This window comes from Astatotilapia calliptera, chromosome 16, assembly GCF_900246225.1.
Source record: "Astatotilapia calliptera chromosome 16, fAstCal1.2, whole genome shotgun sequence".
In the NCBI taxonomy this organism is placed as follows: domain Eukaryota; kingdom Metazoa; phylum Chordata; class Actinopteri; order Cichliformes; family Cichlidae; genus Astatotilapia; species Astatotilapia calliptera.
In genome coordinates, this window is record NC_039317.1 from 22,159,754 (window position 1) to 22,187,197 (window position 27,444).

At 40.6% G+C, this 27,444-nt stretch overlaps 1 protein-coding gene across 1 annotated transcript; it reads left to right on the forward strand.

Annotated features, from left to right (window-relative positions):
* Positions 1–2,398: 2,398 nt before the first annotated feature.
* On the forward strand, positions 2,399–26,460 carry LOC113007950 (neuroligin-4, X-linked-like). The gene is made up of 9 exons (XM_026145031.1): positions 2,399–2,781; positions 4,065–5,027; positions 5,852–6,001; positions 8,790–8,975; positions 10,453–10,903; positions 14,794–15,007; positions 16,220–16,344; positions 19,103–19,712; positions 23,435–26,460. The coding sequence occupies exons 2-9, from the start codon at positions 4,553–4,555 to the stop codon at positions 23,840–23,842; spliced, it is 2,619 nt and encodes an 872-aa protein (XP_026000816.1). The 5' UTR covers positions 2,399–2,781; positions 4,065–4,552; the 3' UTR covers positions 23,843–26,460.
* The last annotated feature ends 984 nt before the right edge of the window (positions 26,461–27,444 follow it).

The window sequence follows — 27,444 nt, forward strand, 5'->3', positions numbered from 1 at the left end:
TTTACCTTACAATGTAAAGCTCCTTTTGGTGAATGTTGTTGTAATTTGGCGCCATATAAATAAAACTGAATTGAATTTTGAAAGTTTATCATACATAAACTGAAGAGGCTGCATATTATTACTATGACTTAAATGTAAGTAATATTGGCTGTATTTTATTTATCTGTTGCATTAAATTTAATAGAGTCAGTGAGAGTTTTTAGGACTGGTTCAATAACATCAGTGTTGTGGCTGTTTTACAGTATTATTTACAATTTTTTTGGAATGAAAATAAAACTAAAGATCTGAAAAAACAAACTCTGGACTGATAACAAGCAAAAATGGACTGATTTTTTTTTTTTCATAAAAAATTTCACCAAAGTGTCTTCCATCCATAAAGCCCACAGTTGTTAATCTGACCTTACAATTTTGGCTGTTACTTAACAAATTATTCTTCTTATTATTTATCAATGATATCATTTATTCATTTTTTTAAAAGACATTTCAAACAGTAGTTTAGGGTTTATGGGTTAGGAAACATACAGTACATTTCACCTTTAAAACATATTTATTTGTTTATTTACCTTGGGTAGTGTCTGAGACAATGAACACTATAACAATATAGAGGTAATAGAATATAAATTTAAGTAACATAACAGGTATAAAGACTGAGATGTTACACGAATATATTTCATTTCCCTTTTGCATAATGTCAGGAAGTGTTGATATAATTTCTGTCTTTACATACAGTCTATGGAACGCTCATTTCCCCGAGACAGTTTACTTTCCCCGGTGCTAATCTGAGTCTACAGAAAGCCTCACGCGTTTTAGGAAAACTAATCAGTCACATAGTGTACACGCTCTGACTGACAAATGAAATCACTGTGAGAAAAAGTGGTAGTATAAAATAAAATGGAAGAATGCATGTGTAGATGTAAAAACTAAAGGAATTAAAATAAATGTATTGGGTAGACAATCAAATTTCTGTAAACACAAGACTAAAATAACTTTCATAACATGAAATATTGCTTACTTTTGTTAAATTTTGAACCCTTCTGACCTCAGTACCAGTTGCTCTATAGTCTTACTTAATAGGCTGCCAGTTTTAGAGTTGTTACTGGGATTTTATGGATAGCTTCTTTGGATCGTCCTAGTCTAACCTCTAGCTCATCTCTAACCTTTTAAGCCGAAATGACTCTCGGCACAGTTTTAGATATAGGGTATTTTTTGGATAAGTCTGAGTTAAAAGAGAATAAGTGACAGGGCTTTTTCTTATTGGAGCTATAGCTTTGTAAAGCTTATGTCAGTATCCATCCACCCAGCAATTTTCTTAACCGCTTATCCATCTTAGGCTTGCAGGGGGGGCAGGAGCCTGGGGAAGAAAAGCAGAGCAAGCAGGGGAAGATAAAGATGAAGAAAGGACCCTGGACAGGTCTCCACTTATGTCAGGATCATTCTTCTAAATCACTTATCAAAACCCCATCTGTTCAAATTAACATGCACAAGCTTGTTTTTGCCTTATTGGATATGTAAACAGCATGTTTCTGAAAGGGGACAAGGGAAAGGGAGGGTGGAGGGAGGGGTTAAGTGAGTAGAGGGCGACACAGAGAAATAAGCAAACAAGTGCACAGGCAGACAGAGAGGTAGAGAGGCAGACAAAGAGATGGATGGGTGGATGGAAGCTTGTTGAGGAGAGGAATAGAAAGTCCTGAATGCTGTTGCGGCAGGCTGTGCTGACGTGAGGAGTGTTCCCAAACACAGTTAGTAGCGACTGCAGACCAACTGCATTACCACACACACACACACACACACACACACACACACACACACACACACACACACACACACACACACACACACACACACTCCTGACACGCAGTGCCCGAGGGAGAAAGCTGCTTGCAGGCATAGCTAAATAGAATGGGGACAGACTCTCCTGTTCTGGTCCCGAGGAGGTTACTGTGCAGCTACTCCAGTAAATTTGTAAATTTGTCAAGGTGTGATTGTGGCCATGCAAGAGTATGCGGTTGAGTCGGAATATGCATTAATGCTTTTTGTGTGTTTCTAGGCTTTGAGGGACTTTCCACAGGTGTGTGTGTGTGTGTGTGTGTGTGTGTGTGTGTGTGTGTGTGTGTGTGTGTGTATTTATGCACTTATTGTGTAATGGTGTCCACCTCTCTGTATGTGTGTGAGTGTGTGTTCCCATGAACAGGTCGGTCCTCTCCTCTCCTGTCCTGTCCTCTCCTCCACCCCCTTCTTTCCATGTCTGCGCTTCCTCGCGGAGCTAGGTGCGTATCATTGGATCAGTAGCTGTTGGCTGCCACACTGTCCAATCGCATCTAGGAAGAGAAAATAGAGAGAAAGAGGGGGAGAGAGAGAGAGGGGGGGGGAGCGAGGGGGAGATGGGGGAGGAGAAAGAAAGGGAGAGAGGGAGAGAAGGAGATTGATCACTTGAACGTCCTGGGCCCTGTATTCCTCGGAGAAACATTAAAATTTCTACTATAGCTCCAAACAAATCTTTTTTTCCTTCTTCTTGTTCTTCCCACCTTTCTCAGGCGGAAGGCTTGTAGGTTGTTTTGTTTTTTTTCTTCTTGTTTCTTTTTTGGGTTATTCCCACCCCGGAGACGTGCCACCACCACCACCATCACCAGCAGCAGTAGCAGCAGCAGCAGAGGAATATCTCCCAATATCCCATCCCGGGCACGTCGGATAAGCTGCAGCAGCGAAAACACGCGGCAAATATTGCGGTGGAAGGGAAAGGAGAGCAGGTCCATGGGATTTCACACCTCTCACCCAGCCTGGGTACGGTATATCCTACATTTTTGTCATTTGAGGATTTTTTCCCCTTCTACTGCAGCGGGGATGCAGGTTGAGGCTTTGCATTTGAGTGTGTGTGTGAGTGTGTGTGTGAGTGAGTGAGCGTGTTTTGCCGTAGTCAGCTTCAGAGCCGATAGAGATTTAGACAGGGAATTCTACCTCACAGGCAAGCATTTTTCCACACTTATTTGTTTTTTATTCTTCTTCATCGCACACGCTTTCCCTCTCGTTCGTTATAATAAGAAAGCAGCCTAGCTTTTATCTGTTCTTTCTATATGAAAATACACAAGGGGAGGGTGGCAGGCGGGTTTGCCTTGATAAATGGAGCGTTATTCATCAGCGTGTGTGTGATCACCACTGGAATGTTAACTAGCACCTTGGACAGCAGACACCAATACAATCTAACATAAGAGGAGCGACAGCGCGCTGATCCTTTTACACTCTAATATCTTTGCAGCTTACAGTGGGTCGGCGTGTGTGTGTGCGCGCGCGCGCGGATGTGTGTGTGATTATACAGAGAATTGATGTTTCTCTCTCTTTGTGCGCGTATGTGGACGCGTGTGTTAATATTCTGCCCTCAGGCCCTCGGAGGGAGAGAGAGAGAGAGAGAGAGAGAGAGAGAGAGAGAGAGAGAGAGAGAAAGCAGTGTCGGCTGGGAAGCAGCTGTGAGTGTGTGTGTGTGAGAGTGTGTGTGAGTGCGCTTGAGATGGAGAGGGAAAAAGACTGAGCATGTAAGGTGACAAAGAAAGTGTGTGTGAGACATTTAAAAAAAAGGTGTATTGCACGCATCTTAGGTGGTGGGATAGAGAGCAAAGTATGCGTGTGCGTGGTCGTGCGCGCGTCACAGGCTTCCTACCTTATGCTACATGCAGGTCAGGAGCCCTACGGTGTATTCGGGGTTTAATTAAGCGTGTGACGTGACACCCTCCCATCCCCCCATCGGGGTCCTGTGATCTGTGAAACAGTGTGTAGTGAGGATGTGACACAGCAGCCCTGACAGTCTGACACCGAGTTAAGCTGAGCGGACAACATCTCGTTTGCCCTATCTATCACTCCCATATCTATTTTTATCATGAAAAGAAAGCAAGGTGCACAAGCCGGCCTTGTGATGTCATATATGTGTCTCCTGTGTGTTTGTGTGTGTGTGTGACATTTTATTTATTTATTTTTTGTTGCCCTGTGATTATTCTAATCAGGACTAATTAAATCCATTCTTTCTCTTTTTTTCCCCTCCTCCACTTTTCTCTGCCTCTCTTTCTCTTATCCAGGCGGCAGTTTGGGCTTGTTATGGGGGTGACCCGAAGGAGAAAGTGACAGCGGAACAGTGATGCCACTGTTTACATAACAGGAGAGACTTGCACACACATACATGCACAAACATATACACACAGACATGCAAGCAGGCTCAAATCGCCAGTCCAAGACATACACACTCACTTAAACAGTTCCACACATGCATACACTCTGAGACGGCGTATTGAACGGAGTCACTGACTGAGTCACTGCACACTCAGAGGAACAGAATCACTGACTCACACACAGGAACACACACAGACAGACACATACACAAGGGGAAAAGGTTGTTTGCAGGAGCCAGGACTGTGTTGTGTGTGCTATGGGCCAAGCTGAGCAGCAGCTGTGTGTGAGTGTTGGATACCTCTGAAGGGTCAAAGCAGCCGGAACCCTCTGCCTCCCCCAGTTCCTCCCCTTGCCCCTCCTATCCCTCCTCTTCCAGCTATCCCCAAAACACATCATCATGTCCGAGCTGAGGACCAGCAGACTTTTATCCCCCCCTTCATCCTTCTCTTTCCACCTCAGGTTTCTATCCCTCCTCCTCTCCCTCTGCCTTTCCCTTTCTCTCTATCCACCCTCCTTATTGGCACAACAGACTGTGCCGGTCATTTCTACGGCACAGGGCCGTATCCGTGGCATCTTGACCCCGCTGCCCTCAGACCTCCTTGGGCCTGTCATTCAGTACCTTGGAGTACCCTACGCCAGGCCTCCAACGGGGGATCGGCGCTTCCAGCCGCCTGAGCCGCCCTTACCTTGGCCAGGAATACGAAACGTGACGCAGTTTGCTCCTGTGTGCCCACAGTCATTGGATGAGAGGAGCATACTGGGAGACATGATGCCATCCTGGCTCACTGCTAACTTGGATATAGCAGCGACGTACCTCACTCACCAGAGCGAGGACTGTCTCTACCTCAATATCTATGTGCCAACTGAGGAAGGTAAGTGAACCTAGTGGTGTGCAGTGAAATCTGGGGGCAGGGAAGGAAAACAAGCGTGCAGGATTGGGATTAGGATTACATGGTTAGGTTCATTTTGCTCTACACTGGCTAAGAGGATGATACTTGATTGTGGGAATATTTTGGGCATGACAAATGATTAAATCATGAGTGTCCTGTCAGAGCACAGACATAACCTTGACAAACAAATAAATCTTTTTTTTTTTAAACTATACCTTGCTCCCTCAACCCCCTCTGCACACTGCTGGTTGAACCAACACTTAATATGCAGACACCTGCGTCAGTCGCCATGGGGTTTACGCCTTTACTTGTGGAGGAAAGTGGGAAGGACACAGACTAACTCATGCATACATATTGGTTCATACACATGCATGTGACCCTACGCACACGCATACACACATACACACGCCATGGCATTGAACGCTCCCACCACTTCAATTTATACCCACCAACTGAAAAATGAAGGCAGGGGAGCAAATAAACCCGAAGAGTGATCAAAGGCTGAGATACATAAAAATGGACACATGGACATTTACACACACACAGCCACAGATGCACACACAAACAGAATAAAGCTGTGCAAAAAGTTATGCAAAAAAATGCCATGTGATGCTAATATCTATCTATCTATCTATCTATCTATCTATCTATCTATCTATCTATCTATCTATCTATCTATCTATCTATCTATCTATCTATCTATCTATCTATCTATCTATCTATCTATCTATCTATCTATCTATCTATCTATCTATCTATCTATCTATCTATCTATCTTAACCCATCTCTATCTTTCTCTTGCCCAGACATCCATGAGGAGGGGCAGAGGCCAGTGATGGTCTACGTCCACGGTGGCTCATACACAGAAGGCACCGGTAACATGATGGATGGCAGTGTGCTTGCAAGCTATGGCAATGTCATCGTCATAACTCTCAACTACCGCCTAGGAGTATTAGGTAAAAATTATCTACATTTCATACCCATCCTGTCTCCAGTATGTATACAATTTGGCTGTATTAAGTGTATATGCTCATGGTTTGTTTTTGTATTGCCTTTATTTTTAAGTTTAAGTCTCCCAAATCCAAGCAGCCACAAGCAGGTTTTTAGTGAATCGCTTCTAAAATGGCTGAATTTGAGCTTCAAAACTGTGCTCCACCCTTCGAGAGAGAACAATAGCAGAGCAATTACTGCCAAGGTGCTCTGGGTATCACTGCAGTGTCATACACCTACTGTATGGTAATTTCCATTATGAAGCGGTAGTCTAAAGGGTGATGGATGGATAATAATTTGAAATGCGTTGTCCACATCTCAGTGGCACTTATTTAATCTGGGAATTTAGTCTTTTCCAGAAAAATTAAATTGCATAGGAAGAGATGGATATTTTACCCCATGATAGAAGCAGATGAAGGTGGGAATGCATAAATCAAAAGGTCCACCGATGGCAGTGGTCACCGCAGTGGTGAGATTTATCAGAATGATCTTACACCAGGAAAAAAAATGCATTAGTTTGGAGAAAACGGCATTTTACATTGTTGCTTTACACTAATTCAGTTTTAGTTTTAGTTTATTAGATATTATGAGCTATAATTGAGAGTTCAGGGTTGATGCAGTGTGTACTTTGTAAATGAATTTTTTTTACATGTAATATTTCTGCTTTTTCTCATTATGTGGGAACTTTCTTTTATAAGATACAACAGTTTCGTTTAAAACAAAATTCAGTTTTTACGTCTCAACACAGAAGTCAAATCTAGAGTATACTTACCATCTGGATTGTTTAATCCTTCAACGAGCTATGAAATGTGAAAACCATTAGTGAGCTGTTTTTACCCAGAGCGCCCTTTCCGTTTATTTTTTAAATTTTTTTCTTTAAGTGGAAACATGTTGAGTATGGGGGTCCCTGGTGGAAAAAGAAAACCCCCCTGAAGCCACCCCCCCACCACCACTACTAGCATCGACTCAAATCTGATCCACTTTACCTCCATGACTCTCTGACTCATTGCTCTCTGAACAGCAAAAATCTGATTCCCTGTGGTTTTTCTAATTTTAGGCAGCTATGCAAAGCTCACAGGTTGGATAATCAGAATGTCTTAAAATCCTGGTATTAAGCATTCTTGTGGTTGTAATTATTAAAATTACAAAGAGCTGAGTAGGGCCACAGGAGGGTTAAAAATAAATGCGAGGCCTCATTTACTGTATTACACTAAGGGCATGAACATTTAGTTGTTTGTGTGAGGCCCGTATATTGATTCAATCAATATACAGGCAACACATCCCACTGACTGGGTAAAAGCATTCTAATAAGAAGGTGCCCACTATTTAGCAGTGAGAGTGAGGAAAATATGAAAATAATATGTAAGTTAGAAACATGTGGATACTGTATCTTTTCTACTTTAATGCCTGATTTAGCTTATACAGCTAAAAAAATGACATCCCTTATTATAATATGCATGATTATGTAAATTAGTAATAGAAAAACTAGACTGGTGTTTTGTATTAATTAATAGGTGGCTTTTAATTAAATTTTATCGGTTTATATATCTTTTACTTGCACATGCAAATCATTTTCAGGCTGTTTGAGAGACATTTCTCTCCCAAAAGTAAGGACACATCTGGGTTCCTCCTTAATTAGGCAGAGAATGTTTTTTGAAAATTGGGTTTGAATACATGCTAAAAGGTTAATACGTTTTTAAATGCTAATTTCCAAGGCTTTCATTAGACATTGATTTTATAAGATGGAATAAATCTGCATGTGGTTAGTGGGTGAGAAGAAATTCCATTTAATTCTGACCTTGGGGAAAATATAGCAACTACTGCTGTAATCATCATTCAGAGCCAAATAAAGACCCTCCTACATGCTTCTTTGTGTCTTCACTCCATCCCCTGTGTTTACACCACCTGCGCCTTCTCCATCATCATCACTATCACCATCAAGCTACATCTCGAGTACATCTTCTTCCTTCTCCTCGCCATTGTCACCATAAGTTGGATGCATGAGGTGAGCCCATTTATTAAAAGCGATGTACAATTATGCACATGAGCATAAATGAAATAAATAAACGATTGACTCAAAATTTTTTTCCCCCAGAATATGAAAGCACATTATACAGTTATAATAATCACAGAGCTCTTCTAAACGAATATAATCCTTACAGTGTCCTTCTTTTTGCTTCAGAGAAATTTCTGACAAATGCACATAAGTGGTGAAATGTATTTTAGCATTGCTTTTCTTGCTCATTATACTCTTATGTGCTTGAGGTTCACAGAAATGAGCTTTTGCAGTAATGAGATAGAGGAGTGAGCCGTTAGGATCCTCGTGTTTAGTTAACATCAGTAGTAAAGGGAATAAGGGATCGCTGCAGTTGTAACTGCATGCACATGTAGATTTATGCGTTTATCTCCGTGTGTAATTGATATTTCCTGACATCAGAATCAGAATCAGAATCAGAATACTTTATTGATCCCTGGGGGAAATTATTTTTTGTTACAGTGCTCCATTTTAAACCAACAATGAATGAATGAATATGGATGTAACTTGTTGATTTGATTCAGTTTGAGGAATTGCAGGAGAGGCACATCACTTTTCATGAATTTTAAACTTCAATGTATCATAAAAACAACTTGTGAATAATTAACAGTATGAATGCCGTAATCTTGTGCCCAACTTTGTGTTTTCTTTTGAGTTTCTTTTTGTTATTGTGAGATAAAGATGCACCACTTCTTCCTTCTCTCTCTGCCTACCTATAGGATTCCTTAGTACAGGTGACCAGGCAGCAAAAGGGAACTACGGCTTGCTTGACCAGATCCAGGCCCTGCGCTGGGTGAAGGAAAATATCGCAGCCTTTGGTGGGGATCCAAACAGGGTCACGGTGTTTGGATCAGGGGCTGGAGCATCCTGCGTGAGCCTCCTCACCTTGTCGCACTACTCGGAGGGTGAGCGAGAATCAAAGATAAAAAGTGTATTGATGTACTGTGTTTTATTCAGTTCAACCTTTAAAGATGGGTGACAAATGAAAAGAAAAACCAACTGTCAAGCCACAACATGCCATCAGTGCAACTTTAGGGTAGTGGTGGACTATCAAGGTTTCCCCCTTTTTTGGTCTTTTGATGATGGCGGTTAAGAGCCCTGGTTAGCATGTCAATCCAGAATTTCCCATAGGTGTTTTCATTGGAGTCGACATCCAAAAACTCTGAAGACCACAATGTATGACTTAAGTAATTTCATACTTATTACATCATTAACTCATTCACTGCCATTGACGTCTATAGACGACAATTACGTTTCCAATGGGAGGGGCTAGAATACAACCTCGGGCAGCTTGTCAGTGAACATCAGACTGCTTGAAATGTATTTTTCACAAAAAGCTCGTTTTCTCCCTTTTTGTGGTCAAAACAGGCATTTTTGGTGGAACCCACCTCTCTTCTACAGCTGATTACTAAAGAATGGAAAATGGTAGAAACAAGCTTTTTTTTTGGATGGAAGAAGAGAGTCTGTTCTTTATTTTGGTAGGTTCAGCGTTTATATGATCATAACACACAGTTTTCTGTGGCTCTTCAAAAATGAGTAAAAATGCTCAAAAACCCTGGCAGTGAATGAGTTAAGTGAGTCCACTATCCCTATGGGTGGAGGCACTGTCATCCTGGGAGAGAGCACGGCGATCAAGACAAAAAATAAATAAATGCCTCATCGTAGGATAAAGGTGATCAGTCAGAATAACAATGTATTGATTTGCAGTGACCCACCTCCAAGAATCTCCAAGGGGAGAACCAAATCATGGCAGAAAAAATGCCCCCCCCATCCACCACCAGTCACTTGATCTCCTTGCCATAGATTTCAAGAATTCAGCGATCATTATCACCCATCTGTATGTTAAACTTTTTTTTGCATTTAAAAATATATAAAGAGAATGGACAGATTGTGATGGTGGTTGGTAGGTAGGTGGCTGCTTTGTAAGCTCTGACATTTACCATTATGAATCTTTTCAAGGTCTCCAGTGAACCGTTGCAGCTTTCATTTAGTGGTCTTAATGCCTGAAAAAGCCTTTGAATTCTGTGAATAATATAGCCTGCCCGTGACTCATATAGCCTAGGGCTGTTATTATTTTTAACTTTTAACATTTAACTCTTACTTCAACTTAGTATGCCAGATATAACCTGTCATACTTTAAATCAGAATAATGCAGATCTTCGATGCCAATTTTTTTTCCCTTGCCGTGGGAATGATTGCTTCTGGATCTATTTATGTGTGCAAATGTGTTGTGCAACCTTCCGGTGTGCATTCAAGTGGCTGTGCATCCATGCACACATGTGTGGGTGCATGTGCACCCATATATATGTGCCTCAGTGTATACAGGCTACATCTACACCCAGATTTGTATTTACAGTATGTTTGTGTGTTCATGTGTATCAGACCTGTTCCACAGAGCCATCATCCAGAGTGGCAGTGCTTTAGCCAGCTGGGCTGTCAACTACCAGCCAAGCAAGTATGCCCGGCAGCTCGGTGAAAGAGTGGGCTGCGGCATCGATGACAGCACGCAACTGGTTGCCTGCCTCCAGGGCCGGAGTTACCGTGAACTTGTGGAGCAGAACATAACACCAGCCAAATATCATACAGCTTTTGCCCCGGTGATTGATGGTGATGTTATACCTGATGACCCCCAGATTCTGATGGAGCAGGGAGAGTTTCTGAACTACGACGTGATGCTGGGGGTTAATCAGGGCGAGGGCGTGAAGTTTGTGGAGGGCATAGTGGACTCAGAGGACGGTGTCAGTGCTGAGGACTTTGACTTTGCAGTGTCGGACTTTGTGGATAGTTTGTATGGATACCCAGAGGGCCGAGACACACTGAGAGAAAGCATAAGGTGAGTTATGTTTCTGAATATACTTAAAAAATGAGTAATAAGTGAGGGGATAATAATGTGACATTCCAAATAATATAATTATCAGATTTCTTTTAGAAAGTTAGATGGGATCATTGATACGAAGCTAATAAATGTGACCCTGCAGTTAGAAGTGTGTCAGCTAGCTGTGATGTAATAGTGTGAACAGCTTGATGTTCTGTCCTAAAGAAACAGACTCCAGCATGTCTAAAGTTTATGAAAAAATATCTGTCATGGCTGTGACCAGGGATGGAAGAAGCACTTTACAACAGTACTTAGTAAAAATCAGACAGTTTAATGTCACCCATTGGTTTTGATCTTCACATTTTAAAGTATCAGTGTTAGTGTTTTCCCCAGCACCATGTTGTTTTCTTGGAGCCAGAAGTTAGCTTATATGGATGGAAAAGTGGAGTGCTAATTCATTAGCTAATACTAGCTAAGCTGCATTCATAAACTGTTCCGGTGCAACACATAGACACACATATCAGCTAATTAGCGCTATGTAACGTGCAAATAACACAGTGACAATTGTACTCACCAAAACTGAAGGAGAAATGTCTTGGATGGCTGCAAAAGAAGCCACAATATTAATCAGATAATCCATTAAAAATGCTCCACAGGGCCCCAATAGTACATAGAAGATAAAAAGGTCCAGTTTTTATCTTCTATTGCAGCAGTGAAGGTGAGGCCTAGCAGACACCAGTTAGCGCCATCTGCCTATGAAGGGTTAGTCAATCAATGTGGTTATGTCCATAATTCAATTACCCAGTGGTTAAGAGGAGGGAAACTATCCGCAGAGCCCAAAATTGTTTTTGATCCATGCTGTGAATATGCTTTTTGATGCTGCAAAGTTGGACATTTTACCACTATGAAGATTGAGTCTCTTGCAGCCAGCCTAAAGTGGCACCTGGAGGAATTGCAGTTGGCTTCATTTTTCAGCTCTGGAGGTTGCTCCTTCGTAAAAAGAAAAAAGAAAAGTATCCCTTTCCTTAAAGAGATTTTATGCTAAAATAAAAAGAGTTTCCTTCAAATGTAGTCACTAAAATGTGAGTAAAATTAACATGGCAACTGTCAATAGAGTATTTTGCAGGTGGTGGCCTTTACAGAATTTAGAAGAAAATAGAACCGAACAACCAGAGTGGGTGTCCTCAGACTCTGTGTAGCAATATTAAGCTACATAAATCAAATAATCAGCCTCAGCTGATGAGGCATCAGTACAGCCGACAACACTGAAATCTCTAAACAATATAAGCTAATTACACACAGCAGCTGCAGCCCACTAACACACATAGATTACATAGGCACTAACTGTGGTGCTCACAGTTAGTTTGTTGTAGTTCCTTCCTGACTCTGATTTTGCTCCAGGTTCAGCTTTTCTGTTTTTCACTTCTCAGTTTAATCCGCCTCTAAGCCTTCAAACACTGAGCTGAATGAGACTTTTGAAGTTACAACATTTGTGCAATAAGTTATGGGGCTTTCAGACACAAAATGACATTGCCTGTCCCATGGGATCCCTGCATGATCATTACATCCCCTTTACATTATTTACATTTTTTAATAGATCTGCAGTTATAGGTTAAAGCAGATTACAAACCTGAGCTATTTTTACATTTATTGCCTACTGACAATGAACTTGCTGACATGCCTACCTGTTTTAAAGATAACTCTTTACTCCTCGGCCTTAAAGCAAACCTGTTTCTAAAAATTCAGGAAATTAAAAAAAATCAGTCTCAGCTTTTCCTCTATTTTGCCTTCTTTGTCTGGCTGGATGTTTCATTTCAAGTGGCCATACTGGGATATTTGTCATAGTAGTCAAAATTTAGATTATCTGAACGTGCAAACTACCAACATTCAAACCCAACCCCTTTGTTCCTGAGTGAGAGAAAGAGAGAGAGAGAAATGGGGAGAGCAGCTGTGGCCAAGCAGGCTAGAAAGTGGATGATGAGGAGAGCAGTGCGAGCAAGAAAAACATTATTTTCTGATCGTTACATGGCGGTCGTGTTCTGAAGCACAAATAAGCACACCCACACTGTTGTCCTGTCTACTGTTGCCTCAGTCCCACTGTTGGTCAAACAGACACACAGACCTGCGGCTCTAAAGACATCCATGACACAGACAGAGATCAGAGGAGAGAGATGGCCTTTGTTCCAATATTCTTACTACCATGCTGCTTATTATATAAGATAAAGATTTAGTATGTCACAATACAGTATGTCCAAAACAGTATGCCAAAATGACAAGGATGTCCCACAGCATCCAGTCACTATTTGAAGCATGCAAACCAACATGCTTTTCTGGCTATTATGACTCACAATCCTCTGTGTGGTAGAAGATATGAGCCGTGCATCACAAGACGGATGATTTAAGTAACCTTCCAAATCGCATATTTTTTTTCTTAAATTTTTGCCTCACAGACTTCACACTATATTAAAGTACTATGTCCAAATCTAAGGCATACTTCATACTAGGAGACATAGCTTGTAAGGGCGACTGCAGCCTTGAACACAACAGAATAATAAGAATATACAAGCAGGCCATGGGTCTGAGAAAACCAACTGCCCACATGCGGGTCATAGGTGATGAAGGGATAGCAAAGCCCCCCCCACACAAGTGTTTTAGCATTGAACCCGAAACAGCGTGAACAAGCAGTGCAACAACTATATTCATGAGGTAAAGTTCACGGAGAACATGTGTGCTTCACAGTAAACAAGCTGGTTTTTATGTCAGCTACAGCTTCTTGTTCCGTTCTCACGTGTTTATTATCCCTATTTCATGTGACATTTGTTTTGACTCTGCAGCATATACCAATGTAGCCAAAGTTTGGACTCATAAAACACTAGTGGCACTGTAATGAGAATAAATGTAATTTGTTACTTCCTCCCTTCACATTGACAGTGTCTTGCCTCCAGGCAGTGATTCCTAGAATAAAGGAAACCAGCAGGAGACTTAGTGGAAAAAGACACAGCATATTAGTGAGTTTTAGAGGTGTTGGTTAGCAATTATTTTAACACGGACAAAATGAGTTGTTTTCTCCAACTGCTAGAACAAAAGGCTACTTCTACTGCTCCCTTAATCACAGAGGGGTCACTACAGTGGGTTGCTCTGCATATTTGATTTGGCAGATTTTTTATACCGGATGACTTTCCTGACACATCGCCCAAGGGATTTGAGTCTCCTCCTGGGACTGAGCCGGGGATGATTTGCTTGTTAGGCAAATGTGTAAACCACTACACTGTAGTATCTGCATGCTAAGCTAAGTTAACTGATCCCTCATTGTAGCTTCAAATATATCAAACTGACATGCAAGTGGGAACAATCTTCTGGTCAAAGGCATGGCAAAAAGCATAGTTAGCAAAATCTAAAAGCCATAGACAACTGTAGACATAGTGTGGTGTCTTAAAACTGAAGCAGTGCAGAGGGACCTTAAACCTGAATTCCTTATGATGCGCTGCATAGGGTGACTGCTCTGGTTGCAAAAAGAGCTGACCATAGTTTCCAATGATGAGTTTATGGTCTCTAGTTTTGCAGGAGGTATTATTTAGGTATTATTTCATGCAATTTACTGTTAATTTTATACATTATGAGTTAGCTATGTAGTGTCAAACAAATAATGCTTGCATGCTTTAGGGCTGGTTTACTTTGTGACTGTTGAATCACCACTGTATAAGCATGCGGATCCATCTCTTCCTCTCGACATCTGGATTCAAGGTGCAAGACCTTTATTGTCATTGTGCAAGGACAACAGAATTTGAATCCTTGGTATATAAATATCCATTCGCTGTGAAATCTTGTTGCTCTGTAATGCATATAATAGATTTGCTGAAAGATGAGATGATCGATTGACTAAATTTCAAATGTATTTATGATTTAAGGTTCATGTACACAGACTGGGCGGATCGGGACAATGCAGAAACCCGCAGGAAGACACTAGTGGCGCTTTTTACTGACCATCAGTGGGTGGCACCAGCAATAGCAACAGCTGATCTCCACGCTCAGTATGGGTCTCCTACCTACTTCTACTCATTTTACCACCACTGCCAGAGTGACGCCACGCCACCTTGGGCCGACTCTGCCCACGGTGATGAGGTGAGATCAAAGTACATGAGCAGTATCTGTTGCATGGGAAGAGTTATTAAGCACTAGGCTCAAGAAATGAGACTAAATATCAAAGAGGATAGAAGAAAGACTTCACAAAGGACGGTGACTAATCTGAGTAATTAACTCTAAAGCAAATTTGACAAAATGACTTATTTCTCAAAGAATCTTGAAAGATTTATACAATGAATGAGGAGCTTTGGGGTTTGTTACTGCTTCACATTGATCTGTTCAAAATACTTGATTAAGGAATTTGTTAGAGCATTAAATATCAGAAATGTTCATGAAATAACTTGTGCTACAGGCCTTTTAGGTGGTTAAGTAGTTATATGCTGTGTATGTGTATTTTTCCTGACTATTTATATGAAACAGCTCTTTGTTCATGCATGTGATGACTGAATTATGATGGTAACAATATGGCTATAACAGGACACAAAATTCACACTTTAGTCTAATTTCGACTACAGAGTCATTGTTGGTTGTGTATTTGTTTGTGCACACCAACAACATTTCTTTTTCAAAATAATGAAATAAATGTAAAATGCATAATTGGCTGTAATTCACAAGGTTTTCAAATGTTGTGCATTAAGTAAGAAAGTACTTTGATCTTTTCACCCTTGCATAAAAAATGTCCACTAAGACAAGTGAAATACATTTACAATTAACTTAAATTACCCATTAAAGCCAGCAGTGCAATTTCAGTAATGTTGCCCATCTCACTTTTTGCCACTCCACATGTGATTGAACATTGTAACCAAGCTAAGACCCTTTTAATAAATAATTGAAGCTGGGCTCTGCTGCCAGTGCATATGGGTGCACAGGTGATGATATACATAAATGCCTGTTCTTTGTTTGTCCCACCCCTGGCGCTGATTGGCTAATCGTAAGTGCTTTCCTTGGCTCAAGTATGTAATAGCTGAAGGGCGAAAGCGATATGCAGGTGTAGAGCTCTACTGTAGTCCTCTGTTAGTCAACATAAGATAACATAACATGAAAAAGCATAAAAAATATTGCACTATCCCTGCTACAAAGTAAGATCACAAACAAAACATGTAATATGAAAATGATTAGATACCAGAGTATGGAAATATGATCAAATTAAATGTGCAGGATCTGACTCAGTAGTGCTTCAGTCATGCTTATGGTTGGAGTCCATAGAACAAATGTATTGACTCTAACATGAATATGTGTGTATATGTGTAGGTGCCTTATGTGTTCGGCGTGCCCATGGTGGGACCCACCGATCTGTTCAACTGTAACTTCTCCAAAAACGATGTGATGCTGAGTGCGGTCGTTATGACCTACTGGACCAACTTTGCCAAGACTGGGTGAGTTAATAAAATGTCCGCTGCAATGTGAGATGTTGTTCTGTTGGAAAATCCCGCGGAGAATTAAGCAAACACAAGCAAAAGTCCATAAAAAAGACAAAAAACAGAGGATGGCTTCGGCGTCATTCAGTCTTTTCAAACGGAGAAACCCGTTTCTAATTTCTGCTATTAATACATAATCCCCTCCCACATGTGTAAAATGTCTCATGACTGAGAATGAAAGCCAAGACACTTAATCACATTTTACAAGTGCAAAAGAAAATGCACAGCTGTCAAAGTCAAAGATCAGTCGTTCCTTGTCCTTTTTTTTAATTGACTATGCAAAGACGAGGTTTTGGCAACGCAAAGTGTTGTTTCTGAAAGTGTGGACATTTCAGTCTTGATTTTACTGGAATAAATCTCCTCCAGGCTTGAAATAGGACAGCCAAGTTTCAAGTCTATAATGTTATCAAGATAAACAGCCTCTCCACTTTGCAGCGCTTGATATCCTTTCCATGTGCTTAATTTGTGGACGGATTAATAATAAAGATTAACACAGGCACCGAGCTATCTGTCAATGTTTACACACAGAGAGTTCAGTCAAAGAGGGAACAAAGAGGAGAATGTAAAAGTTTTGATTGTTAGCATTGAGTTGTAGGCATTGGCATGAGTTTATCGAAAACATGGCAGGAGTAATAAGCTTAATCGCTCAGCTTCTTTATTAAATTAAGCAATATTTAACATAGCAAATAATGGCACGAGAACCACATTTCTCCAGAAAAATTTGATTGCAATTGTCGTAGAAGTAGAATTTTAATGTAGCATTAGATGAAAACATCGCACTTTTAGAGCAACAAAAATAATGAGCTCACAGGCAAAGGATATGTTATTGTAATGCCTTTTCCTTCAAGAGCTCTCTGATGTCTGACGAGAAGACGCCGCTGTAGACACAATAATGAAAGCAGCACCGCAGACTAATTTTGGCAAAGTGGGCATACAGGTTGTCTGTCATGTCAATGTCTTGACAGGCATTTCTTCTGGGACCTTGGCGGAAATAGTTAAAGAGCTCCTGCTCTTGAAAAAAAAGTCTTTGAGGACAGCCAAGGTGATGTCCTAAAAGAGGAATCAATTGATTAATTTGCTGTTGCTTGACAAATGTCTTCTCTTCTCTTCTCTTCTCTTCTCTTCTCTTCTCTTCTCTTCTCTTCTCTTCTCTTCTCTTCTCTTCTCTTCTCTTCTCTTCTCTTCTCTTCTCTTCTCTTCTCTTCTCTTCTCTTCTCTTCTCTTCTCTTCTCTGACGCAATGAGAAATATAGTTTATTCAGTATGTTGAATTAAAACTAAGTAGCAAAGAGCAATCCAAATTATTAAAGCAGACTGAAGTGGTCTGCCCATAGCTTTGAAAAATATTGCTGCCACAGAAAAAGCCCGCATTAAAACTTTACAAACCTGACAATCCACACTGATAAGAGTGCCTTTTATCTTTCCACGCTGACATTATATACAAGATAAAAGTAATTGTTGAAGATGGACCTTCTTTCTGCAGTGCTTGAAGTGAGTAATTACCAGTAATTAATCCAATTGAGGCTCAATCCACTGAGACCTCTTCAGATTAACAGAAACATCTGTGGTCTAAATCTTGATCTAAATCACCGCAGAGCCTCGCTGTTTCACAGCGTAAAGAACCAGGACAGTGCGCTCACATAATTTGACTGTGGCATGAAATAAAGATATCTTTAATGTGAATGCATTAAGGCAGTCACATTGCATTAAGTTAGCTGTTTCTAGCCCATAGTCTGTATTGTCATTACCGTCACAGCAAGCCGCAGCGCAAAATCACCAAGTAGGCATGTGAAGATTTCAGTATACACTTCAATTATCAAAGGGGAACTTTCTCTGAAGAAAGATTTCTCTCGGCTCTGAGTGCCTCGGATGGTGATGGAACTCTGCGACAGCTCAATTTAACGGGGGAGATGTGATGCTCCCTGATGTATATTTTGCACGCCTCTGTGTGGGCGTATAAATCCTCAGCTTGTGTGCATTTGTGTGTCGGTGGGTCTTTAAGCTAGCAGCCTTTTTGTGCTGTTCATAAGGTGTTGATTGACAAGCGAGCACATAGCACGTAACTGGCAAGTCTGTGAAGATGCGCTGCCGTTTGACTCCCAACATTTTAGCTGCTGACACAAATAAGTCGGTAAATCGACAAATAAATGCCTGTCGGCATGTGTCAGAGAAGTGATTTTTCAAGCTATTTCCACTGTACCACGCACACATTCATCTCTAATGTAGATATCTGACAGGTTTGCACGCAGTTTAAACTGCAGGAGTTTGAACTGTGCATTAACAGGAATGTTCTGTAAGAGGCATATAAACTGCACAAAAATCAATGAACTAAAACGAAACCACCTCGCAGCTATGTTTACAGGAAAATAAATCTTGTTTTGCGTTGTAGCAAATATTTTTTGCCTCTGGTTTGTCTTATGTCACTTTAATATTGATTAGAAAGTCTGATGAAACTGTTGTGCCAGCTTGAGCGAAACTCGGCATCCTCGGAGGATGATTGCCAGCACAGAAGGAGCTGAGAACTCCCTGACATTTGAGAAGCAAGGGAAAAAAAAGTCATTGATATTTGTACGTCAAATGAATATCTGAGCCACACGTGGTGCAACATGAGATCATTTGCTAAATGTGTTTAATTTCTTTGTTTCTTTTAGTATTATTTTCTTTAAGGTTACAGTTATTTGTTAGCAACAAATAAATCCTTCTCTCGCATTTTTCAGTGATCCAAACCAGCCAGTTCCTCAAGATACCAAGTTTATCCACACAAAGCCTAATCGCTTCGAGGAAGTGGCTTGGTCTAAATACACCCCCAAGGAGCAGCTGTATCTCCACATTGGCCTCAAGCCCCGTGTCAGAGACCACTACCGTGCTACCAAAATCTCCTTCTGGCTCCAGCTGGTCCCACACTTGCATCATGTCAACGAGCTCCTCCAGTCGGTGTCGTCTTTCACTCACAGTCCCTCTCCACAGGATGACACCCCTTACTCTTACACTAAGCGTCTATCCAAAGGTTGGCCTCCTAGCAGTACACGCCACCCGGGTTCCCCAGGAGGTACTCCACAACCACCCGAGCCCGCGTTAGGACAAGGTGGAGAAGAAAATGGGGTCCGTGTCCCTAATGAGGACTACTCCACTGAGCTCTCAGTGACTATTGCAGTAGGAGCGTCACTGTTGTTTCTTAACATACTTGCATTTGCGGCTCTTCTTTACAAAAAAGACAAAAGGCGTCTGGAGCATCGTAGGCCACGTCCGCTTCCCCCACCGAGGAGAGACATCACGCCAGCAGACGTTGCAGCCCACCTACAGGGGGAGGGACTGATGTCATTACAGGTAAGTCACAGTGTGGGTGGCTGCACATGCTTTGCACATGTGATGAAGTCTAGATTGCGGTGAGTCATGGTGTGCTTGTGTAGCCACAGAAATCCTCTTCAAAGATCTTTGTTTAGCTTGGCGGTTTGTCTGTTTGTTTGTTTGTTTGTCACCAAGATTAGCTGTAATTCTGTAGCAAAAGTTATAGAATTACATCAACCTTCTTGGAGAGGTGGAGCATGGGCAAAGTAAGACCCCATTCCATTTTTGTGTGCACAATCAGAGCGCTTTCTTTGAATCCTGCAAAATTGGGGATCAGCCTTGGCAGAGGTCTGTGCTCCCTGAGTGCCCTTTCAGATTCAAGCTATATGGAAAATAATCACGCTCATTGTCAGCGAGTCAGTTGAGGTTTTGTGTGACGACGTAATTAAACTCTTGTCAGTGTAGCAGCTGCCAGTAGAGCACTCTTGCAAAACACAGCCCGTCATCAGCAGACATTATCAGTGTGAGGATCCGTGTGTATCTGTGAGTGTTGATGCATGTGCAGGTGTTAGCTGTGTACAATTGCCTGAATTGCTTTCATTTGCCTCGAGTTCATTCAATATCTTGCCTCTTTGGAGCATTGTTAGCCGCTTGTCGCTTTTAAATCTCACACAGCGAGTGCTAAATGTTAGATATGTTTTATAGCTGACAAATCTTAATTGGCAATTGAACTACAGTAATCAAGTTCAGCACAACAGCTGCCAGATTTATGTTTTAAGTCCGTATTTTCAATTCTGTGTTTCTTTAAATATAAAAATCTAACATTTTATTAGAACGTATTCTTGGGTTTTACATTATTCTGGCTAAGAAAAACATATGATTGTAGAACAGGAGGCAAAACTTGGACTGTTGAGGAGGGCCGCACCAATAAGCTTATTTATAAAGAAATAAAATTAACTGACCAAAACTAAGTTCAACTTATTCATGTGGCCCTCCGCAAAGGTCCCAGTTTTCCTTGGGAAAATTAATTACCCACCGCTGATGTAGAGTAATACCTAAAAATCAGTCAAATAAAGGCAGGAGGGGTTTATATGACAAATAGCATGAGGTAGTTAGAATTTGATTTGATTTGTTTTATGGATTCAAGTCCTAACTCTGTGTGGAGGTGCTCAAAGCTGGCTCTGAATCAGGTGCAATGAAATCCCAGTTTACCAAGACGTTTGACTCTTTAAAGGCGATCTCACTAATGTGAATGTCTCACATCGGTGTGCAGGTGCATCTAGGATTTTTAAAAATGGGGTGGCATAGGGGGACCCGAGTACTAGTCTGGGGCTGTGGAATGGAATATCAGAAAATTGGGCCAATAATCAGTGTTATATTGATTTTAATTGCAGACAGACCTCTTGCTTCCATAAACATGCATTAAGAGACATGCTTGCCCTGTAACAATATAGTGGCTTCACTGAAGCACAAGATTCAATCGCAGGGTAATGGAGCTAACAAAAGGCGGTCTGGTTAGAGCCTTAAATATGTTTTATTCAATTGAGTTGTAGAACAATGACTCATACATCGTTGCACCATTTCAAGGTAAAGGAGTTAGAGAATGGTCGGAAATGGACCCCAGCAACTATGAGACATATTTCAAAACGTAATTTTTTATATATGCAATTAACACACAAGCTTTCAGTTAATATTATTTTATTATTTATCATGTTTTTTGCCCTTGTTCCCCCATAATTTCCTTCCACGATTGACAGAGGGCATAACTAACAACACTAAGATGCAGAGTGGCTGCCAATCTTTACCATTCATCATGACTTTCATACAGTGCAAATTACTGTAGTATATATGAAAGATCAGATGCAAATACCTCTAAGCCCATCTGACACATTTTGTTTTAAGCATTTTTTAAAATCAGGTTCCTGATTAGAAATTATAGTAAAATTTCATTTGAGACTGAATTAAATGCCTTATTTTCAAAAACTCTAGTCAGTTCTTGGGTTTTCAACAAATTCAGTTGTCTTCTGCAGCCAAACCCCTGTTGTCCATCTGTGCTGGTTTTGCAGAATACTTTTTGTACAAGATGTAGGAAAGGCTTGCAAAATCACTAAAGATTCAACTGGAAATAAATGATTCAAAATGAATAACTGAACAATAGCCACACAGTACAACAAAATAATCAATAAATAATAAATAGAAGAGATTACACAATCACTATGCCCTGTGCTGTGGTTATAATAAATAAAAAATAAAAACAGAATTATGATATATCAAATAAATAAATTACTCTAAAACCAGTGAATACTTGTTGTGTCGAGCAAGCTAACCCTCCATGGCACGGTGTTGCCTCAGGCAACAAACCACACTTTTGCTTATTAAACCGTCCCTTTAACCATTTAAAGCCTGAACCATGAAATAATTGCCAGAAAATTCATTTTTTTTAAAAAAAATGGAGAGTTGGAACTATTAGACAAATTTGTTTAAAAAATGAATTTAATAATAATTTCTGTTTTTTCATTTGTGTCATATTTGCTGCATCAGGCTTAAAATTGTATTGTGTCATTTTTAAGTTATTCAGGGGGAAAAATCACACTGATGATGTAGAAGTCTCAACAATGAATAAAGTACCGTGTTTCAAAAATGATACACAGGCATTAATGGGTCAATTTAAGGGTTTATTCTTATTTTTCTATTTTTATTTCATGACACATGTCACAAATGTGTGACACGGTGCCCAGACTACCGTCCTTTATATGTTGAAATCGCTACATTCAAAAATATGTTCCTATGCCTGAACATGTGAAGAAATATATTTGGGTGTTTAAATGCAGATTTTGCAAAATTTAATAGCATTACTGCTCAAAAAGACTTATGAAGGATTATGTTGTCATTTACTGCCCATCATTTGAATCACATGTGTATATTTGATATATCAAAGTTCTCAAAAAGTAGGGTTAAATATAATATTTTCTCCAAAAATTAAAAAACCATGCCATGTCTAAAATATCAAGTAGTGCCTGAAAGGGGCAAACAACATCATGATAATAGTCTGACCACATTGATAAATGGAACTTGACCTGATTAAATGTCAGATGATCTTATTCACATCTTCTCGTTGGTGGTGCTGTGAACATGGAGGCTTTTCCTGACAAAGGAAAGCGGTGCTTATTTTGGAGGAGGCTCAGTGTCTGGTTTAGCCAGGTTTGAAGTGAAAGCCTTCTATTATCATATGCTACCCACTGAGAGCTTTCACTTGATATCGCTTTCTCATTTTAGATCGAGGTGGCATTTAGAGGCTTGTGCATTCATTATATATTTATATAAACCAGTGATATTTTATGCTGGTCTTGGATAGCACCTGCTAAATGGTATTTAAAGGGAAGAAAATTGCCCACTGAAGTAGGTATAATGATTAATTGTTTATTTTACTGAACTGTGGCTTTATACATAATTGTGCTGATGTTGGCCATGTGGGGATTTGGTGTTTTTCTCAGATTTATTTCACTGTGAATTCAATATTTTTTCAGTTTTTGGACTGTTTGCTGGGTAAAACATGAAATCCAAACCCATTAAACTAGTTTCTCATGTTATCTTTTATTCAGGAGTAATGATAAATTAATTACTTGATTAAATACCCGGTAGATTAATTTATCATAGAAACAATACTCAGTTGCTGCCCTAGATGTGGTTATTTAATAATGCATTTTTTTGTTTTGTTTTGACCTCCTTGTTTTCTCTCGTCCAACTTTCCAAACCTGTAGGTGAAGCAGCTGGAGTGTGACGCTGCCTCAGCAGATGAACGGAACAACGCTCACCATCATCACACCCTGGATACTCTAGATGCGCTGGATGGGTTGGACACCCAGGACATCTACAGCACACTGGACACTGTGCGCCTCACCTGCCCACCTGATTACACCCTCACGTTGCGCCGCTCACCCGACGATGTCCCCCTCATGACCTCTCTGACCCCGGGATCGCTGCCCGTGACCCCGGGGTCTCACCCCGTTACTCCTGCGACGCCAATGACCCCAATGACGCCTGGATCGGTGGCCGGGATGAGGATGGGGCATCCTCACCAGGGATACACACACCATAGCCCATATAGTAATACACACTTGCCACACACACACATCTCCACGCACACACACTCCACCACGCGTGTATAACCGCAGCAAGATACCGCAGCACATAGATACAACACACACCCTTACTTAAACACACACACACACACACACACACACTGAACAAAAGACTTAAATACCTCTACTAATTACCCTGCAGGATTGTTACAGAAGGAATGACAGAGAGACATTTTTCAGTAACAGGATGTAAAGACAAACAGCTGTGTGTTGCATGTCTGGGGAACTGAAACCTAAAACTGGATCAGACGAGATACTCATTTGCTCATAACCCGATGAGCCAGGACATCCATCAAATGTCTGAAAACCTGCTTTGGATTTTAAATCTGCTTTTTCTACAACTGAGGAGGAGGATGAGGAGCACTGTGGCAAAGGGGTCAGTTACTTTACATCTCTTACTGCACCTGAGCTGCGCAGTGCAAACCGTGCTGAGGCTGAAGAGAGCAGATGTAGATGCAGAACTGAGTTATGAAGTACCACACACACAGACTGCTGATGTCAACTTGAACAACCTGTGAAATGTGAATGTAGCATTTTTTTTTTCATTAAAAGATCAAAGGCCCTATCTGCCAAGGATCAAACTAAGCTGAGGAGAAAATAACAAATTCCAGCGAGAGATGGATGTAAAAAAAAAAACAAAAAAGGAAAAAGCAGAGAAAGAGGAAGAGGGGGATTGAAAAGACAACATAAGCTGAAGGAAAAAGTTTGCGCGATGGTGGGAAAGAGATTAAGATTTCATTGAGAGGGATTTAACAGCTGTGAGAGTGAGGAAGACAAAGGGAGATAGAGTGATATGAAGAAAAAAAACACACACACAGAAATGGAAAGTGTGCCAAGAGAAAGAAATTAGCTTCAGAAGAAGAAGGGGCCTCTGAAGTGTTGCCAGACTTACTGAAGAATCACTCTAACCAGCTATGTGTTAAACTCTTGTAAATAGAATGGAAAGATACAGATGATATATTATGATTTACAGCATTTACCTGCTCTTGCATTAAAACATGACTTATTTAACCACATTATTGCTTTCATTTCAGATATTACTATATTATTGTATAGATGTCCTAAAGCAAGGCTGGTTGTCTTTCTATCTCAACCCACTGTAATATGTACACAGTACCTTTATTTACAGACTATATTTGCTATGCACAGTCATTTGAGTAATTCTTAACAATGTGAGCATTTAGGTACTTGTTTAGTTGTTGAAATATAGGACATTTTTCACTCCATCCTGTCTTTTTTTTGATCATTGGGAAGATGAGCTAGTACTGTGTAGATAATGCAATATTGGTTTGATGATTGAGCACCAGCCAAAAACCACGAACCCTTTGAACCTTTCCTGCTCTCCTTCCCTTCGCATTCCTAAAATTCTTCGTCAAGGCCTTACCCGTATTACCTAAAAAACCAAAATGTAATCTGAAGATTTACAGACAGATGGTGATTGTTCAGGAGTTCAAAAATCACTGCATGTCTCCCCAAACATTCAAAGAACAAAAGGCTTAAATACCTCTACTAATAACCCTGCGGGGTTGTTACAGAAGGCATGAGGGAAAGACTTTTTTTTGGGACACATGCTGTCGAAAATCACAGCATGTCCCTCAAAATTCAAGGATTCGTTCTGTTGTTTTTTTCAAGCCCCACTGTTTTACGAACCCACGACTGAATTGCACCCATTAAAATATAAAAGCCGCCATCACGCCTGCCAACCCCTCCTAAATAAAACAAAGAAGTCTTGTTGCTTAGATTCTCTTGACGCTGTCACCCACAGTCTGTAGAGAAATGTGGCGGTGTCACCAACGATTTATCGGTAGTAAGCTCGATGTTTGGCTTACTACCTGCCACCATGGTGCCAATTGTTTGCCAGATTTGATAAATGAGGTGGAGTCTGGGTGGAGCAGAAGAGGGGACAATCACAGTTGCTTTGTGTTACAGTGTGAGGCAAACATGCTGCTTTTTACGCCTTAACATCCTCTTAATGGAGCAATATTTTTCCAAATTTCTATCAAGACACACCGGGAAAGCAGTTAAATTAATTATCACTCACCCCCTCCCCACCCAGACTACATCATGTGGAAATAATGGCTGATTTTAGCGTGAGTACTTGCTGCTTTGGTCATCATAATAGGATATGAAGCATTTATGAAATCATAGTCTTATCTGGTTGCTACTGTGAAGCTAAAAACTTTTTTTCTTTGCTCCAACTAAAAACCCAGATTCCAGGAACTTCACCAAAAGCCATAACGATGGCGCAGAGAAGCTCCCATTTTACTCCCTTTTATTTCTGCCTTCCTTGTCCTGATCTGGTTCCTATCCAACCCCTTCCTTTCCCCCTCCCAGCCTCATTTGTGCAGCTACATTGCAGCTTTGACAGCGAGGCCTATTTAACCTCCTCTCATCCTAAGTAACTTCTTCATGAGAGATTTTAGTTACCTGTCAACAGAATACATGAAAAATGAAAGCTGAAAAAAAAATTGTGGATGGTAAGCAAAGACCTTTTACAAAGAGATATAAAAATAACATTTAACAAATGTTTGATTGACTGAATATTTTTTGCATATATGGGTTTACTGACTCAGCGGATGGCTGGATTGTGTCAAGCATAAAACATTTCTGCTGCATTTTTGAAAAATAAAAATATCAGTATTTTACAATTATGAGCATTTTAAATGCCTTGTATGTCTTCATTTTTAAAACAATTAGAGTGAAATAGGAGGATTCCAGTAATGTCATCTCTGTTTTGATTAGATAAAGTGGTTGTTTTCCGTTGGATATTATGGGCGATATGCTGCATTCCTTTTACATCGGAAGTCTGATGTCAGAGGTGGGAGTGACTTCATTCCAGAGTTGACTGCTTTCCAGTATTGGTAGCTTTGAATGCAAGGGAAATCCGCATTTGTTGTGCTCCCTAGACATGTGATGCTGTTCATCCATCACTAGCAATACACAACACGATGCTTATTTTTCAGCTTAATACAGCTGTGCAGGGTGTTTACAGATAGCGTGTGGACGGTTCTCTACGTGTGGCTTATTTAGCCATTAAGAAATACACAACAGAGGTAGTACACATTACAAGTGTTATAGTCTTAATGCTGTTTACACTCACTGCTGCCATGTTGGATTGTACTGTCCAGATTGGTGGGGCTTTTCAAGCGGGAAATCCAACTTCAAGGAGCGCTCCAGCTGAAAATTTGGACTCAGACTTGAGATTTCCTACTTCCCACTTGAAACTAAATATATGTCAGCGCCCATATTAGTCATAGCAGTAAATAAATATGATATGTCATTTATTATTTCAAGCCAGTTTTAAGTGTGGGAAATGCTGTGGAAGAATGGAGTCTTTCAGAAACAGCTACTAATAGGAGACTAGCTTATCTCAGCTTAGTTTAGCATAAAGAGTAGGAGCCTGCTACCTTCCCTGAAGTTCCCCATTACTGGTGCATATCTGATTTGTGCCTAAATAAGAATGTATGGCTTCAGGGTCTAGTTATGTGTCTCTTTCTTGGCTGGGAACAGTGACTTCCTGGAGCCTCTGCTTAGGACTTGCTCGGCCAAGAAATGGTTTCAGCCAAATTATTTTCAGCTCCTGGTAAAACTACAGCTTGCTGTTATCCCACTTAGTTTTTCGTAAGAAA

Coding starts and splice junctions, on each gene's coding strand:
- LOC113007950 (XM_026145031.1), top strand. CDS start 4,553: ATGTCCGAGCTGAGGACCAGCAGACTTTTATCCCCCCCTTCATCCTTC. Junction 5,028..5,851: donor CTATGTGCCAACTGAGGAAG/GTAAGTGAACCT, acceptor TCTCTTGCCCAG/ACATCCATGAGGAGGGGCAG. Junction 19,713..23,434: donor AGGGACTGATGTCATTACAG/GTAAGTCACAGT, acceptor CCAAACCTGTAG/GTGAAGCAGCTGGAGTGTGA.